The 18,893-nt window shown below is 31.5% G+C and overlaps 1 protein-coding gene across 9 annotated transcripts; it reads left to right on the forward strand.

Annotated features, from left to right (window-relative positions):
- The first annotated feature begins 921 nt into the window (after positions 1 to 921).
- LOC141457565 (E3 ubiquitin-protein ligase RNF14-like) lies at positions 922 to 16,732 on the forward strand. Of its 9 annotated transcripts, none has more exons than XM_074134726.1 (11): positions 922 to 1,115; positions 5,144 to 5,307; positions 5,659 to 5,844; positions 6,396 to 6,526; positions 6,629 to 6,768; positions 7,376 to 7,820; positions 8,743 to 8,901; positions 9,775 to 10,003; positions 11,009 to 11,181; positions 11,393 to 11,661; positions 15,747 to 16,732. In XM_074134726.1, exons 3-11 carry the CDS (start codon positions 5,682 to 5,684, stop codon positions 15,853 to 15,855), a joined length of 1,818 nt encoding a protein of 605 aa, XP_073990827.1. In that variant the 5' UTR covers positions 922 to 1,115; positions 5,144 to 5,307; positions 5,659 to 5,681; the 3' UTR covers positions 15,856 to 16,732. The 9 variants fall into 9 exon arrangements, with proteins under 9 accessions (XP_073990827.1, XP_073990828.1, XP_073990826.1 ...); XM_074134727.1 differs by having other exon boundaries at positions 5,662 to 5,844; XM_074134728.1 differs by lacking the exon at positions 922 to 1,115 and adding an exon at positions 4,773 to 4,884.
- The last annotated feature ends 2,161 nt before the right edge of the window (positions 16,733 to 18,893 follow it).

Raw genomic sequence — 18,893 nt, forward strand, 5'->3', positions numbered from 1 at the left:
AAAGAAGAAATTTTTATCTATCCCAGAAATACCCTATATCCTCATTTTTTCCTTATTTGTATCGGAGTCATCTTATTTGGATATAAACACTAGATAGTTCTCAATCAAGCAAGACAGACCTACTTACCTTAGCTATTGAGGTTGTCATTTCATTAGTTAGATTTTACACCAATAGGACAGAGGCACAGCAATTCGAAACATGAAGAAAATATAAAGCTCCCAAATTTATCAACTTCTAACTCCTTCAAAATTAGAGGGTAATTTGTGCTGTAATTGTCCATGTTTTCGCAGAGATTACTCAAATAGGAAAGGAGGTACAGCAATTCATAATACGAAGGAAATATAAATCTCTCAAATTTTGTCATCTTACAACTCCTTTAATAATGCAACTAGAAAGCTGGGTTTTTGCACAATTGTTAAGGTAAATGATTACTATAATTGTCCATGTATTCATAGAGATTATTCTAATAGGACAGCAATTAGAAATATGAAGGAAATGAAAAGTTCCCAAAATTTATCACCTTTCACAGAGGTTACACCAATGAGGCAGGGAGATAAAACAATTCGAAATAAGAAGGAAATGAAGAATTACCTTATCATCTTTATCAATACTGAAATGGTCGAAAAATTAATTATAATATAATCTAGTAAGAAAATAATTTGAATATGGCGCCTTAGTTGTGCGTGACTCCGCTATGCACAACCAAGATTGGCTTTCACATTGCGCCAGCTATTCACATGTTGCTGGCATTCTTTCTACTATTTTTTTTTTTTTTGCTTATCCATTTTGGTCTAAAATCATTTAATGAGTTTCTTTTATAAAATATACATTTATATATATCCTGTATCGTTTGAGGGCCAAAACTTCACTAAACTTGCTTAACAGCTGACGAGATGCAAACCTTCAGCTTCGTGGTTATAATGGGGATAGGTCATCCCTATTACATGATGTCTTTGAGTAAGTAACGGAATTGAAGTGTTCAAGCTTAACTTTAAAGTAATAAAGCCAGAAAAATAGTCAGGCACTGATTGTAAATAATTTATATCTTTTTAAATTGCATTTCTTATTATGGCCGTAACCGCGAATGTATTCAGCCAAAGTAGATTGCTTTGAGGTAAGTGATTACAGCATTTTTAAAAAATTATATTCTACACAGCGGTAAAAGCATTCAGTTTTTCAGACCGATTTATAGTTTACGGGAGATTATTCGTTAAAACTAAATGATATTTTACTGTTAGTTTCACTTTTATATTTATCCAAGTAAATTTAAAAGGTTAGCTTTTTCATTTAATAAAAAAAGTATTAGTCAGTAACTTAGTTGCTTGATTGTATGTATTTCAATGCTTTTCTACATTTAAAATTCGAATTTCAAATTAATTCCACAAAAAACGTGCCATAGCATAACAAATGAATCAAAATACAGTTTGAAGCACCGGACTTATGAGCCTCTTTATTTTGAAGTAGAGTAAATAAGAAAACTCAGGTAAATTTAATCTTAGAAGGGCGTATACAACATGAAGTCCGTTCTTTTTATATACAATGACTCCCATAAATATTGGGACACCTTTTACAAAATGATTTAAAAGGAAAATGAAAACAACATACAAAAGTTTGGGATTTTTTTTTTAATAACATTAGCAACATCTGTAGAAATTGTAAATAAGTATAACTCAATGAAATTCCAAAATGTTAGGTAGCAATTTTTGGAAAAGTGTGAAATAATGCTCTCTAAAATATTGGGACACCAGAAGTGCTAATGTTTAATATTAAAATCTCATACTATTTAATAATTGGTTGGTAATAATTTAATAATTGCTTTTTGACTTACAATAGCCCTCAAACGATCAGGCATAGGTGAAACAAGTTTTTGGTTAATTCAGGTGGTGTTTTTTTCCTATTCTTCCAGGAAAAATTGTTTTAATTCATTTTTGTTAGATATTATTCGTTTACTTAAAGCACTAGCTAAATATTGCCATAAATCTTAATGGGATTAAGATCTGGTGACTGCGGAGAGGTTTGGAATACTTTTGGGCAATTGTATAACAGTCACTGACGTATCACCCAAGCCGTAGGTTTGGGGTCGTTGTCTTGGTAGAATTTAAAAGACCCTAAAATACCCAATTTTTTAGCACTTTTTTTTCAAATTATTTTTTAATATATTACTATAAACCATTTTCTGCATCATTCCATCAACAAACACTAATTCTCTAAATCCTGATGCGGACATCCAGCCCCAAACCATAACTGACTCACCTCCGCCCGGTGGTGGAGCTTTAAAACCCTTTAAAGTTGGCTGTAAATTCTTCTTTTCGAGTTCAGCATTCGCTTTCCTCCTGACCATAACCCTTCCATCTGACTGGAAAACATTAAATTTTGATTCATCGCTAGAGTATAACATTCCAAAAGTCACTATTTACATTAAAATATTTTTCGGCAAATTCCACTCTATTAATACGATTTATCTTACTGACAAAAGGATTCTTCCAGCCTACACTACCATGATAGTCGAGTTTTCTTAGCACTCTCCGAATAGTTTCTGCTCCTTTTTTGCACTCTGAACATGTCAAAAATTTCACATTGAAGTTTTGGAGCACTAAGTCGGTGATCTTTATTAATTCTTTTAATATATAACGCTGCTCTCTGCTGCTCTCTCTCAGAGAGCAGTCGAGGACGGCCTTTTTGTGGGGTTGAAACAATTCTTTTTTCTTTTTCGTAACGCTGAATGATGTTCCACACTGTAGATGTTTTGGGTCCGATCAGTTTTTCTGCCCCTCTCACACTTTTTTTTGTCTTTGTGCAAAGAAATTATAATATTTCTTTGTTCAATCGTTGTATTTGTATTTTTGCGCAACATTTTACACCTGGCTTGATTTATATAAACTAATTTAACTATTAATTTCATATTGAATATATGTTTAAGGTAAATATTTACAAATTGTATAAATATTCGGGCATAACCTTGGACAAACTATAAATTATAATAGTGTCCCAATACTTATGAGAGGTAGAATTTGCTCTTATTATTATATATATATTTTTTTTAATCTACCAAAACATTTTTATGTACTTATTTAAATAGTTTTTATTTAAGTAATAGTAATTATAAAATGAAATGAATTTATAAAAATTTGAATAAATGAGTGCCACTTTTAATTATTGTCAATTTTTAACTTCAGTGTGTACTGTCCCAATATTAATGGGAGTCACTGTATGTTTCATTTCATGTCTAGAAAAACTAGTTTTTGCAAAAAGAGGTCTCACTTGTTTAACTCTAATTCTGTTTTAGATTGAAATTCTAAACGTTTAGTACATGTTGTTGGCTTAAAATTAATGCTAAGAATTTCGATATTAACCCGTTGCCGCTATAGCCGTCCGAATTTTGTTGATATGTAGGCAAACGACGTCTATAGCCGTCGTGCACATTTTAATTAATAAAAAAAGTACAGCGTTAGTACGAAGTGTACTAACGCATACACTTGTTAATTATTGAATTAGTAAAGCAAATGCTGTATAGTCGTCACGACGGTCATAGCCGTCATTTGCTCTGGAAAGAGAAAAAATGACATGATGAGCAAATGACGGTTATAGCCGTCGAGAGGTTTTTTGGAAAAACCGTGGCCAAATGTGATAATTTTTACTTCCAAACATACAACTTACACTTGATTCCATCTGGCAGTCATAAACAATTGAGAAAAAAAAAAGTGTGTTTCTGAGCAAGATCATCAAATTAAAAGTGTGCGGCAACGGGTTAATAGCTATAAAATCCTGAATCCAGAATTGCACAATATCTCGCTAACTTTCCCTTTGAATCATTAAAATAATTTTAATGCATACTTAGTTCCAAAATAGTTTAAATTTTCCCCAATTTTCTCGATAACTGCTTCAGTTGATAGCTTTTCAAGTGATCATATAAAGCACTGTAACTTCTTATTTAATTTTTTTTTTCCAGAGAAATGAATTTTATTGCGGAGCTGGAAGAATAACATAATCTTCCCTCTCAATCGCCATTTTTACGGCATTAACTCTTAAGTAATATTAGCAAGCATTCAATATATTGAATAAAAATACCGAGTATGAAAAAAATATCCCATGAGTTGATGTTAGAATACTTGTATGAAATATTTTAGCAGTCGTGAACCACCTGTCTACTCTCGTAAAGATCTGTGGCTTTTGCTTGAAATTATTTTTATGGCAATAGGTCATATTTTCCCTCAAAACTTTTTTAAAGATAAATTTAATAATAGCTAACTAATATTTGGTAAAATTTCATTGTTCGAATATGAATACATTCAAAATAACAAGATTATTCAGACCTAGAAGAAATTCGAATCAAGAAGAGAGTTCACCCCATACTTTTTCCGATTTTCTTTTCCAAGTTAATTCAGCTTGTTCTTGGCATATTGCAAACATAACGTACATTGAAAATGTGTAGGGTCCGCAGTGCTGGATATCATCGTTGATTTTTATCCGCCATTGCACTCAATCTGTATTTTATTGTATATTGAAAGTATGCATTTAACTCTTCTGCATCCACTAATAAATCTAATCTCTAAAGATGATAAAATTCTGAACCGGTACGAAATGAGGAAAACATATGCCATGGTGAACAGAGTCAACGATAAGTTTATTTTTTTTATAACATACAATGTGGAATTTATCCGTGTATTAGACTTTAATCTTTTCCATTTATAAGTTTTGAGTAAACAATTTATAATAATAATGAATGTTATCTAAACGGAGATTACTTTACAGTACAAGTTAAGTATGTTAAGTGATATGTTTTAATATTAACTATATATACCTCTTTCTTAAATGCAATATTGTTTTTAAATTTTTGAAGCATTCGTAATTAAGTTCAAATGATCGAAAGTTTTAAAACATAGGTATTTCTCATCTGAGATGCAGTCTTTTTTCTTAAATTCTTCAGATTCTGATTTTTTTTTTTTAATAATGTTTAATATTTTTACCGTTGATTTTCGTTCACACAAAGTTTCTAACAAAATAATTTCCGTTAACATTTAAATTCTCAATGTGAGTTAGTCTCATAAAAACCGTAAAAAAACTAATATTTCATTAGATACAAAAAAAAGAAGAAGTAAAATTCAAGTCAATTGATGTTTCTAATTATAATTAATATTACAGGAATGACCTAGTTATCAGAAAACAGAAGATTTCAAAGAAAAGTCCTAAATGTGATAAGATTATTTCGCCAAATTCATAGATGAGAAATTTTTTTTGCTAAAATAGTATAAATAATTCTGTTTTAATCAATCTCAGATTCATGAACATAAAATAAAAACAATTCGGTAAGGTTTAAAAAATTTTTTGAAATTAGCAAGTCATGATTTTAGTGAAATTAGTTTTGATAATCTTTGCAATTTATTATAATAATTATTCCATACAATGTAAATAAACTAAAGTTAAGAGATGCGTCACACGAGGAAAAAATTGCTTCTAGCTCGGAGGTTGCAATTTATTGTTTAAACATTTTTACTAAAAATTTATTGTTTAATGCATTTGTTTGGTATTTAATGTTTAGAATTATTTGTCAACATTCTTTCCCTCCTTTTAGCCACACGTGAAAAGTGAATTATTATCTGCTGACCTGATTACATTTTCAACAGTAAAATTTTAACTAATTAGTTATTTATTTTCAGCAGAAATACAATAATTGTAGAAAATGAGTGACGAAGAAAACCAGCTTGATGAAATCTGTGTGCTGCAGAGTATATACACTGATGAGGAGTTCCTCAGCGAGAAGTGTGCCGAACAGAATGCTGGACAATTCATTGCGTACATTAAGGTGCCTGAAGCATTCTACATCACTTACAAGAATTTCAAAGGTTTCATTATGATTTCTTATTTTTCATTATAACTTCTTATATCTTCCAAGAAGCTCCTGATGAAGGACACCCTTCCGTACCTTTATATCGTAGAGCCCAAGCTTTTGTTGGTGGCCGTAGTCGAACATCTTCCCTTTTACAAGACCTGCAACATTGCGAAACCGCTCTTCCTCCACTTTTGTGTAGAGATTTTTTCAAAAACTGTATCAGCGATTTTTTTTTTAACTTTGCACCCAAAAGGGTGGAACTCTTCTTTCTTAAGTGTCATTTTGGCGAAATGTATTATTTAAGTCCTGACGAGGAGGATCTATCTGTTGTTAAAATTCCGAATTGGAAGAAAATTTCTCAATCCGAAGTAACCGACTCACTACAAAGATCTGTTAGAATCGTAGGAAAAGAAAAATCTAGTACCAGCGTGGCTCGAACAGCTGAGCTGCTGCCTTATCTTGCTTTGGGATTATTTTCTGTAAAAGTTTATTGTTTCCATGATAGCGCCGGAGAAACACCCAAATAGCTATACACCATTATTTTATTTTGTACAATTGTTTCAGATGGTAACAGAATAAAAGTGCCGATTTCATATCTCCCTCCAGTTATATTAAAATTCCAACTGCCTTGCGATTATCCTTCTAAAAGGATGCCTGATTATCAAATTTCCTGCATGTGGCTTCCTGTAAGAAAGGTATGCTGTTCACTTTCATTAAAAATTGCTTAATCAAAGTTTTTTATATTTTATTAGTATTTTTAACTTCACTCGTTTAAATGTATGCCTGCATTTTTGTAGTTAAATCTTTTATGCAAACGTTTGGATGAATTGTGGGCTGAAAATAGTGGAACAGTGATCCTATATACTTGGACACAATTTTTGAAAGAAGAATCTTTGGAGTATCTTGAAATTCATCAATCATTGGATCTAACTAGAAGGTAAGCCTACAAGTAGTAGTGGAAACAATACTGAGAAGTTGACAACCAACTTTTTCAACACTTTTGGCGTACCCGTGGATGTTCCAGCTTAACTGACATCCAGTCACACGAATCCAGTGTACTTGTCTTGAATTAGGTGCCCTGGAAGGAGGGTTCTGGCGATATAAATCTCTCAAATCAACCATCAAATAAGAAATTATTAAGAGCCTAGACCGTTACTTTATCGCTGTAACATAAGGCCTGGGCTATTGGTGGCGGCATTTGATTCGTTGTCAAGGGAAGAGAAATGAAATGCATTGAGCGTCAAGAACTTCACTTTCATACTCAAAAAGTGGTCATCACGTTAGTTTAACAAGAACCTAAGGTGATAGTTCGACATTTAAATATAAAAACCATATGCCTTGTAAGTAGAATTAGAAAGCAATTCGAAGGAGTGTATTTGTGGTTCTACAATTTCAGAGAATTCTACGGATTTAATCATCATATAATGTAGCTAAGTAACTAATTTGGATTTTGCCTTTAACTCTTGGCACAGTAAGAGAAAGTGTAGTTGAATTAGGCCATCTTCCATTCTTAACTAAAGTATTTAATTTATTTATGTTTGCAGGTACCTTGGAGAAATAAGAAGATTAGGCTCAAGAAATCATTTTAGACAAAATGGAGATACTATAGTTACTAATAAAAGTGAATGTACAAACATCCAAAAAGTAGAATCACCCACAAACTTGGCGAATGAAACATCATTATCCGTGAACAATTCTAGAAATAATGAAACTCGTACAGAAGGATTTGGAAATAGATCGGATAGTATGGAAAATGTTCCACCATCGCCAGCCGACATGTCGACGAGAAAACGGTTTTACCATCAGCGAAGGCCAGCATTTTCTCGATTCTCACAAGAACGTTCCTACCAACCGTTAATCAAAGATCCTAGGATTGTGTTCCAATCTTTACCATCAATGTACACTCATCAGTATATTGTTGCCTTCAATGAAGAACGTATTAAAATACAATTTCAAAAAAATATTTATTTATGCGAAATTTGTTTCCAGGTAATTTTAAAAAACTGAACATTTTTGTTAAAGAAATTTTAGAACAGTTATACGCAGATTCGTTCAATTTTTTCCGTCTTAGTAAATAAATTTTGTCAGAAGTGGGTACTGAATTAAACCCTACGTATTCTCCTCTGTTGATTGAGTTGTTGCTGCAAGTTTTACGGTCTGTTATTCTACTCGGGTCAGAGCAGGTGTTCTGCAATCGTGCAGATTTTCCATTTAGAGGTCCCCTGAGTATGAAAAGGTTTTTTGCAAATTGGACCGTTTCAGACATACCTTCTGAAGGATGCATCCAGAATAACTCAATAAAAGAAAAGTACATTCAAGAATACCACCAGAAAATGCCTCAAGGTCAAAATAGGTAAATCCTATTTGGTTCAAAATAGGCTAACTTTACTGAACCGGTTTTTCAGTTTTTCAAAATTTTCTCGAAAACAGCTTCTACCAATTTTTTGTGAAACTCGGATTATTAAATGTATGTAAGTAGATCTAAAAGTTTTTCTCAGAAAATTCGAATAAGAGTGCTTCTGTTAAATGGGTTAAATTCCCTCTAAAGGACCGTGTTTCTGTAAAATCTGTTCTCTTAAGGATGTCACTAAATTTTAGGGAATGAAAAAATGGCTCGACCGGAAGTATCCATTTACTCAGCAGATTATTCATGTTGACCCAAATTTTCTGAGTTTGTTCAAAATTTATGAGTCAAAACTTGGAAAATTGTAAAAATAAATATAGTGCCAAAGAACAGCAAGTGCTTAGTTTTAAGCTTGTCAGTGCTGAAGAATGTTTTTTGGGGCTCAAAAGTTGGGGATTTTACGCAGAACGCTCACTTATAGGAATGCATAAAAACCCTTCTCCGCACCCTAAAGTTCAATATGGCTCCCAGAATTCACAAAGTAATGTAAATCTCTGTGCTTTGCAGGATAAGATGGGTGAGAAGTGTGTACAATTTCAACCCTGTGATCACGTTTACTGTAAAGACTGTGTAAAGGAATACTTTGAGACTCGAATTAAAGACGGTATGGTGCAGACCATGCCTTGCCCTTATGATAAATGTGATTCTGAAGCCAATCAAAGTCAGGTAAGTACCTTTTTTTTATTGTAACTTTTGTTGGTTAAGGAATTACCATAAACTCGGAACATTTCTATTGTTTCATTTGGAAAATCAGGTACGGTGATAGTGTTGAATCTTCCCAGTAAATGATTAAAATTACACGATTTGTGGGCTCCCAATCATAAAATATAGATTTTAGAAGATGACCTGTGGCACACATCTCATAATGGAAAGCCTGTATTACGTTTTTGATACCGCTTGTAACCTTCCTACCGCAACTAACCGGCATAATCCTTGAAAGGCGATTTTCTGTTAACTTGATTGTTGATTGCGTACACGTGTATCCTCCTGTACCTTTAATTCCAGAAATTTCCTCCAGAAAATACACTTTAGGGCTATGATAGTGGAGTAGTGGGGTAAGCCTTGTATCCAACTGTGCAAGATTGGTGAGAATTTATAAATTTTGCAAGATTTTTGAACTTGAAGGAAATGGCTACATTATTTTTTTCTCCTAATCGGCTTTTTAGAACTGTTACCTCGCGGCCCGAGAGCAAGAATGTAAATACTGTATCTAAATTGTTTTATTATTTTATACAAATAAAATTTTTAATATTGTAAGGAGAATCAATAGAATTAGTGTAATGGAGCGTTACCTCTGGGTAACTTAATCACTCTGATGAGTTGTTGTGGACATTGTATATTATCTTTGTTGCTTACGTCGCCTATATCTAAATAATCGTTTAATATGTAATTGTTCTTAAGTTTATATATTGGCTCAAATATATTCGTACAGCTGAAGTTATAGATTTTAGGCTTGGAGGATGCGCATGCCCTGCTTCAGCAAAGCCATACTTTGTAATAGTAAAAGAAATTAAAGTAAAAATAGTTATGTAATTTCAGATAAAGGAAGTGATTGGACCAAACCTTTACGATAAGTATGACGATTTACTCCTGAACGCTACGCTTAACAAAATGGAAGATATTACTTACTGCCCTCGACAGAGTTGTGGCATTCCTGTGATGAGAGAAGTGGACGACAAAATGGCTGTGTGCTCTTCATGTAGATTTGTGTTTTGTATATTCTGTAAAATGACTTATCATGGCGTTGAACCTTGTAAACTTAAATCAGGTATATATGTGTGTTTTTTTTTCAGTTATTATTACTTCATAACATAATTTCAGAATCAATATAATTTTCTGAAAAATGATTCAATTAAGTTTAAAAAAAAAGGCGTTTATGCAAATAATCGTAAAACTCGTTACTTCCAGCACCTTTGAAAACCATCATCTCTAGGTTTCTTAATATGTGAATGATACTTAAGAAAAGCTTCACTTTTCTTCATGGCCATGTTTCTATGCCTTCCTAAACTTTCGCCTTCTGGCCCAGCTTCTCTAGCATAATGCGTTGTCTACAAGAAAGATTAAAATCTGTTGTGAACTCACTACTTAAATTTTCTCCAAATTCTAAAATAAAACAGTTTAAATTTTAAAGCATAATTATGTTTTATTATTATTTTCTAAAATAATTAAAGCATCTTTATTCTTTAAAATGATTTAAGTTTAAAAAAATTATTTATTCATATATGTATTTTTTCTTTCCGTAAACTCCATGTCATTCCATGAAAAATTCAATACAGACAAACATCTAGTTTCTTAATCAGTGCATTAAATAGAAATAAAATTAGTAAAAGAATTTTCCTAGCCGAATTATTCAATAAAAGTTATAGACGACCATTTGTATATTATATAATGCTGTACGAAGTTAAAAGTTAGTCTTAGAAGCCATTTTCGGAAAATCTCAGTAGGAAGATACTACCGGCTTTGGAATTTTCTTCAAACTCAGAATTTCAGCGTGCATGTAACATAATAACAAGTATAAGGTTGTAAGGTTATACAAGTTATAACCTTTCTTTATAATGTACGTGTCTATAGGGCGTATATTTTACCAAAATTGTGTTTTAGACGAAAGCACATCCTTGAGATTTGTTTAAATATTAAATTAGTTTATTTAAGAATTAAAAATCTTTCTTCCATCGATATCACTTTCTTATTATTCTTTCTTAAGTAGTAATACTTACTGCAAAGTACAAATTCATTAAATTTATTATTTGTATTTTATCTTTATACCTCTCAGAGGAAAAACGGCAGATTGTGGAAGAATATGAACAAGGAGATAATGAGACAAAATTTAGATTAGAGAAACGGTATGGCAAGAAACAATTGCAAGCAATGGTGCAAGTACACAAATCTGAAAGCTGGATATCAACCAATAGTAAAGCTTGCCCAAGTTGTGGCGCCAATATCGAGGTGAGTAGATAGTCAATTTTAATGGTAAATAAAATTATGAACAATAACAAGCAAATAAATAGAGCAAAAGTTAAAAAATTGTAAGTCACAGTGGATTCATATATACACTCACACATATGAACTTACATTAACTCAGACATGTAGCTATACATATATGTGTATATTTAACGAGTACTAATTTTACAAATCGTTTATTTAATATTCTTATCAGAAATCAGATGGCTGTAACAAGATGATCTGCTGGCAATGCAAAGAATTTTTCTGTTGGCTGTGCCGTAAAACTTTGGATCAAAACGCTCCATATCAACATTATCTTGATCCAGCTTCCAAATGCAATAATCAACTATTCTATGGCACGGAGCTGGACGAGGAAGAACCACCACCAGAACTGTTGGCAGCGCTCGTCGAAGAAGATCTTTTGGAGATTCTAGAGGAAGGCGACGAATTCATTCATGGATTCGCGCATCCATTTATACCGAGGTATTTCTTATTTATGAATTAAGTTCCCTGTTGCCCTAATTTTTATTTTCTATTCAGAGAATGTTGAATAAAATTAGTGCTTGCATGCTGCAGTAAACTGTGAACTGAGTATTTTTCAAAATTAGTGCACCATATGAATTTTCTTTTATATTATTTTTGAAGATTCAAGTATTTTTTTGTGTTAAATGTGTTTTTAGAGTAGTTCTTAAATTTGTTTGATGTGTGGTGACATATTTAATTACCCTTATTCAAATAATTCAATTCTAATCTAATTAAGATTCGTTTATTTCATAATAGAATAATTCTACATTTTTAATTTGCTATACTTAGAGATGTAATTAAATAGTTCAGAATTTTCATTTAATCATGTAATTATTGCTATAATTAAATTACAAAAAATAATTCTTTTCTACAAAAAACTCCCATTTTGTCGTTTCTTTAAATATCTAATTCTAAATTGATTTGTTTTGTTTTTTAGTCTCAATTTTTAAATTTGATTTTTTCAAAAATTACTTTGATAAATACATTTTTAATATTATCTAATCTAATTTCCAAAAAAATTATATTTGTATTGTATTTAGTTTTCTTTTTGAGGAGCTTTTTATGCAATTAGTTCAGAAAGCATCTTTTTATTATTTTTTCATAATTTTTATTATTAAATAAAGAAAGACTAGTTATACTTTTAAACCTAATAAGACAGACATAACCTTCTCTAAAATAAATTAAATACACTGATATATTTACAAATGTTTGCGCTTTGCCTGTATATTTTGATGGAGTTTAAAAACATAGAGAAGTTACTCCAGCTAATTCCATTCAACCTATCTTTGCCCCAGATATCCACTTCATTGTTATGTAATATTTTGGCAATGGTCTCTTTCAATTATTACAAAAATAATGATTAGTTCAAATAAATCATTATTGAATTTCTTGAGATCCTTTGAACTTTACCACAAGGATCTTTGGTTTCTGTACGTTGAAGTCCAGGAAATTCTGATCACTAATAGATTTCTATTATTATTTAGGTTTAATTAATTTATTTAGTTCAACAAAGTAAAGATTACATTATAGTGCCACGAAAGGTTCATTTAAGAAAGAATTGAATACAACTTTAGCCTTGCTTGAAAGATTTAACCCGCGAAAAAATGATATCTGGATCGCAAAAAAAAATGTAGACTAAAGGAGTGAATTCTAGACTAAGTTAGCAGGGCAAGGAAGTAGTTCAAACTCGAGTACATTAAATTTTGAGGCAGTCTTAACACTGAGTGTTCTTGCTGCTGAGAAGAATTTCTTTTCTGATGACCAAGTAGTACGATTAGAATAGCCCGTCTCCATGCTGTTTTGATGAATAGAGTTCAGTTGAGTTGCAGAGCAGGTTTATGGTACTCTAAAAAACGGAAGACTTTTGTTACACTATTTATTAAAAGAATTATTTGTAGGCATTAGGTGATATCTATGAAAACGTGTCTTATAAAAGTAATTTGGGGGCAAAAAAAGATAAAAATATGGAAATTGAATTAATAAAGGCAAATCTGAATAAACGATTGAATATTAAAATAAGTTTGAATAACGAATAATTTCCGAAATAGAAAATGATTATGATACAAAGTGAATAAAGTTGAATGAGGGTTGTACATAAAATCATCACGTATTTATTTGAATGCATTATTTGTATACGAAATGTAAGAATAATAATAATATATTTTGAGTAATTTTTTTTTCTGCAACAGCCCATTAAACTGAAACTTAAATAACATGGAAGGTATAAAAACCAACATAAAAGGCGCGATGATTCTAAAGCATAGTTTTCCGGTTTAGAATTTTCTTTTCTTTTCAAACGCCAAAGATCGATGACAAACTGAAACAGATGTTCAAAAACAAGCATGCTGGTGGATTAAATATATGTTCTTTGTACAGCTTTGCGGAGACTAACAGGGTAGTCCAAACGTAAATGTAGGCATATTTGTTTTGCTTCATGCCAGTATATAAAGACTCGGAAGAAAAGATGGCGGTAGTAGGTAATTTAGGACCCGCGAACTGATGCACTTTTAGCCACAATCAATTACTTAATAACATCTAGATGATAGTACTGTATTTTTAAGTCGAAACAGTTCAGCTACAACTTCAAGGTCCAAAATTTTTTCTTGCATCAGCATAATATTTGCAAATGTGTTGTCAGTTTGAACAAATATCATTTATTTCAAACAAAAACTAGATATTGAACTAATTAGAGAATAAATAGTATGTTAGTTCAATGCGCATCTGTCATAAAGTAATAGAGAAATTGTTTAATTTCTCTCGTGTATAATTAAAACTGTCACTTTAATCACAAGTTTTGAATTCAGTCATTATGTGGTTGCAGAACAAAAATGTATTTATTTATTTTATAGAAAAGTATGCTGATAATTGTCTGTAAATTTGGAAATCTATTTGTAATAATGAAAATAAATATTGTGATACCAAATTTAATCAAATAATAATAATAATAATAAACTATTATTTATATTTTTTGGCCAATCAAGTATTATTTTGTAACATGAATTTTATCTATTGTTAACATTAATGGGAATAATCATGTAGCCTGTGAGATTATTATACCTGAATCTATATATATATATAAAACAAAACATTACTATAAATAATAATGCAGAATTTTAATAGTATGTAATTTATTTATAGACTTCCTCTTCCGAATAAAGAAGTCCTTAATGTCCACTATTTTAACTTCCACTTCTCCTTTAGTTACCGTAAGAATTTTGAGGAAATCTTAAAAAAAAATTCATATTTTTTCTGCTGAAAAGTGGCAACAGATGGGGATGGATAGCTTCTCAGAAATTAGTACTCGGAGACTTCGCTTTACAAGTCTATGCCTTTACTAAAATACAAAATTCTTAGTAGATGCACCAGAAAGTGTCAAGTTTACAGATCAAATACCGATCCATTTGAAATTTAGGTCTGAACTTCAGGATTTTGGAAAGCAATTGGAACAAAACAATTAAGTGGGCACAATTTTTTACTAATTCTTACTTTTCGTAAAAAGAAAGTATCGTAATCGTTTATATTTTTGATTTTGAGCAATCATGAGAAATACCTGGAAAAGTAGATTTTACGATAGGTCTGTGTATGGTTAGCATTACTCCATAATCGCCGAAATTGATTTTTTCCGAGTGGTGCTGACTCGGCCCCCATTAATAAGTTTTTGGAACTTTAAAGAATTGATTTTGCTATTGTGGTCGATCTTTTGTAAGCGGCTTCAATATTTTTATTTATTAATTTTTTTAACTTCGTGTATCCTCATTACACACATGAAGAGCTGAAAGCTTCTCCTAGAAGTTGTTCCTTAATGCAGTTTTGCTTGAGAGGTGGAGTTCAAGTGGGGTATATTGATGGCTTTATGTAAAGGTGGTTAAATCTATGGGATTTATGTTTAGGCAATGCTGGGATATCTAGGATTCCAAAAGCAGTAGTCCATATGTAACGGTCTTGTCAGGTCTAGACTTAAGTACGACTCAGTTATTTGGAATTCGTACACAGCTGGCGAAATTCAGCCAGCTGAAAGTAAAGAAAGCTGCACAAGAAGTTTGTCCGCTAGTAAGTTGGCTAACTAGAAGCGAATTTTATTGAATATATTTGTATTTTTAGCATTTTTCTTCTGAATGGTACGTTTTAAGTGAACACATTTAATTTTGAAGTAAATACTATTCAGTATAAATCGCCAATTAAAAAATAAAAATAAAAAATTAATAACCTAACTGGTTATATAACTGGAGGATGTCGGGCTCTGTTTAAAGAACTATTTTTGACACGAGAACTAAATAGAGATGATTGCTTAGTCGCCAGTTTAGCAAATCAGTTATAAAAAAAGTAACTAAATAAAATAAATTTTTTATAACAGACAAAGCAGATCCATCCTGAAAATTTACTCTTCACTTCCGAAAATTATCTCTACCCAATTGTTAGTCTTACTTTTAATGATGTTTCCAAATTTTTGTTAGAGAACGATAATTTTCTTGAATATAAGTAAGAACACCTATTGGATTGTTGATATAGTAAAGACTGAAGTTTTGTTTTCTTTGATTGTCTAGGGTACGGTGGCGAGTGAGGGAACAAGGAGACAGGATATTGGTGGAGGAGATGCAAGAAGATGAAGAGGACGAGAACCTAGATCCGAACAATATAGTAGTCCTACTATGAGTTTATTTCCTCGAGAAAAGCTTCAAAGGAAAGCTTGTCAATTTAATAGTTTTGTTTTTAAATTATTGTTAAATTTGAGAAAAGAGCTTTTTTTCGATTTTGTTTTAAACATTCCTGCGTTGCAAGTAATTTATTTAATAAATCGATAAACTAATTACTGATGTTATATTTCACATTAAAAATGCGCTAACTATATATTTAATTAATTTAGTAATGTTCATTTTAATTACTTTTTGTTTTATTCAAATGTTAAAGTTTGTTCCTTTATTATTTGAAATTTGGATTTGTTTAAGTTGGACAGAGCTGCTTTATTTATTTTTGACTACTTACTTCCTGGCTCAGAAAATCTGGCTTAGTTACAGCAGCTCTCCAAGTAACCCTGCCAATGAAATCAATTATTTGTTGATTATGTATTGGTGCATTTCAAACCTTGCAGTTTGATAATTCTAGGCAGTCAAGAACCAATCCTAAGCGTTATTTGGAACAAACTTACAAAGAAATTGTGTCACAAGCTGTTCATAGTTAAATCTTTTCATTTTTTATTTTCTAGTTTTGTACAATGAAAGCAGTTAAGAGTTCGATTAATTTCACGACAACTTTAGAAATCTCTTTTGATTTGTTTGTGTTTCTAGTCTTAGGTTTGTTGTTCCTTCATTGATTCCTTTATATATTAAACAAAAATTTATTATTTCTAATATGAATTTTGAAAGCATTTGAAATTTTAAAAAAATCCAAAAAAAAGAAGAAGAAAACAACAGAATGTGTGATAATAACAGTGTTATTTCTGTCGCAAGAGGTGAATTTTTGTAAAACCAGAAATTCGTTTATAAGATAAGAAATCTACTTCGAGCTGTTGTAAATAAATTGAGTTATTGCAGTTTGGTTTGATTTCTATGTAAATTTAGAAGACATTGAAACCTATGTCCACAGACTTATCGTGCAATCCCTGCATATTTGAAGGTTATCAAATGTGTTGTTGGACTTGGTTGAGAAACAAAAAGAAACCCACAACTCCCGAATCTTTCAGGAAGTTTAATAGGAAATTTCCACGTCAGTTTCAAAAACAGTTTTTCCTTTGACTGGAATTTGCCAGAAGATTAGGAAATAAAACTTGGTGAGTCCGCTATCCAGAGATGAACTTCAGAAGATTTTGCTGTCCGTCCAACAATCGAGAGTCATTCCCGGCTCATTCTACAGTAACGAGGAGTAAGTATAGTAACGACGATATTCATGATTATTTCTAGATGTTTCTTAAACATGACAAAAAACTTGATCATCCACTTGAGATAGTAACTTGAATGAGAAAATCCCATTTAGGTGTCTAAATATGTAATTAGCTAATTAAGTGCTAAAATAAGGAACACCTACTATATTGTTGTATAATAGACCGGTCTCATTTTGCGGCATTAGCTAGTCTACCCATTCTGAATAGATTTGCGAAATTAATAAAACAAAACAGAAAGATTAGATGTAGCACTACCTGCCAATCAGGCCGCTGTTTAGACTGAAAAAGTAAAAGCTGAGACTAAGCTGTTTGTTTTAATTCTAGATCAGATTACATATGACAGAAACTCGCAAGTATGTAATTATTGTGCCCTACATATATGTTATTCATATGAATGTACACTTTAAGCTCAGTTTAAGGAGAAGAAGATAGATGTAGTAGCAATAGCTTGGAATATTGATTAGTTTAGTAGAATTATCTAAATAATTTGACGTAATTACACGTTGAGCATTTTCGCCTGGCGTTCGACATTCAAGTAATAATTTTATTATGCAAATTTTCCGCCTTAATTTGATAACATTGTACATGCAAAATTTAAATATTATTTCTCACTAAACATAAAAGTAATATGATCATTATTTCTGCATAAAATTACTTACTGAATAATGAAATTCTGTGTACGAATTTTTTACTAACTGTTAGTTGACGAAAATGTAAAATAAAAGGATTTTGTAGGGTAGCAAGACGCCTTAGAACACCTAAACCAGTTTACATTTCAACTAAATTACCTGAATGGATTTTCCATAGTAGTTAAAAAGAAATGGCATCTCCTTTACAATCAATTATTTTTCTTCAAACGTAGAATAAGTGTTCTTAATATGTTCGTCACAGCTCCAAAAAATAAGGAGTAATAAAATAAGTTGTAATCCGGGCTTAAGCTGAGGCAATATCTCGGAAAACTGTGTTTACCACAATATTGTTCAAACGAGAAGCAATTTGATACGTTTATGTAGGTTTTTGATGGGTCACCCCAGACTAAGTATGGGCGCATGTAAACGGTTCGCCGTTGTAGGTTTAGCGAAAAGAAGAAGAAACTGCAATACCCCACGAAGTCCAAGTTTATCAAAGAGACAAGGATGGAAATGTCCAACTAGTCCAGATATCCGGGTCGCGGTGATTTTGGTCTCCCTACTGAAGTCCATTTTTTAGATTGTTAGTTAAGGAAATGTAGGATTTACTAGGCATGGAATGTGTCTACAAAAGTATTCTCAGCTTAGAAATAGAGCTTATTTAACAAAGAGAAGCTCAATGTCTCTTAAAGCAGTCATTTAAAGTTTATTCGATTTCTCTAGAAACAAATCTGTTTCTATGTTTAACATCATTCTTATATAATTTTGGTTTAGTAAAAATTCCATTGTGAAAGGCAAGGTAGATAAAAAGCATCACATGAAAACAGAATTTTGTAACTAATCCGATCTGGAGACATGCGGTAACTACATAGCGCACAGCTGACTGGACAAATTTGATTCATTAAAAACTGGTTTTAAAAAACTGTAAATCTTAGTTTAAAGTTGTTTTCATATTTCTTGTTTTAAGAGAGAGAGCTGTCTAATTAGTTGTATTTTAATGATAGGTTAATAATGAGCGAAGTATGTATGTATTATAATTAGGTGGAAATAGCTGTAATTTTTCGCAAACTGTGAATTAAATGCTATGATAGTAAATAAGGCACTTTGTTGATGCAATTTTCCTGTTTTTATTTGGATGGTGGATTAGCTTGATTTATCTGTCGGTGTGTCTATTGTTTTGACTA

This window comes from Rhodnius prolixus, unplaced genomic scaffold (genome assembly GCF_049639745.1).
Source record: "Rhodnius prolixus isolate KJV_2025 unplaced genomic scaffold, Rpr scaffold_22, whole genome shotgun sequence".
NCBI lineage: Eukaryota > Metazoa > Arthropoda > Insecta > Hemiptera > Reduviidae > Rhodnius > Rhodnius prolixus.

What these genes read in the sequence shown, in the direction of transcription:
- LOC141457565 (XM_074134726.1), top strand. Translation starts at nt 5,682, where the DNA reads ATGAGTGACGAAGAAAACCAGCTTGATGAAATCTGTGTGCTGCAGAGT. An exon ending in CTGAAGCCAATCAAAGTCAG is followed by an intron (nt 8,902 to 9,774) that starts GTAAGTACCTTT and finishes ATGTAATTTCAG; the next exon opens with ATAAAGGAAGTGATTGGACC. An exon ending in GTTGTGGCGCCAATATCGAG is followed by an intron (nt 11,182 to 11,392) that starts GTGAGTAGATAG and finishes TATTCTTATCAG; the next exon opens with AAATCAGATGGCTGTAACAA.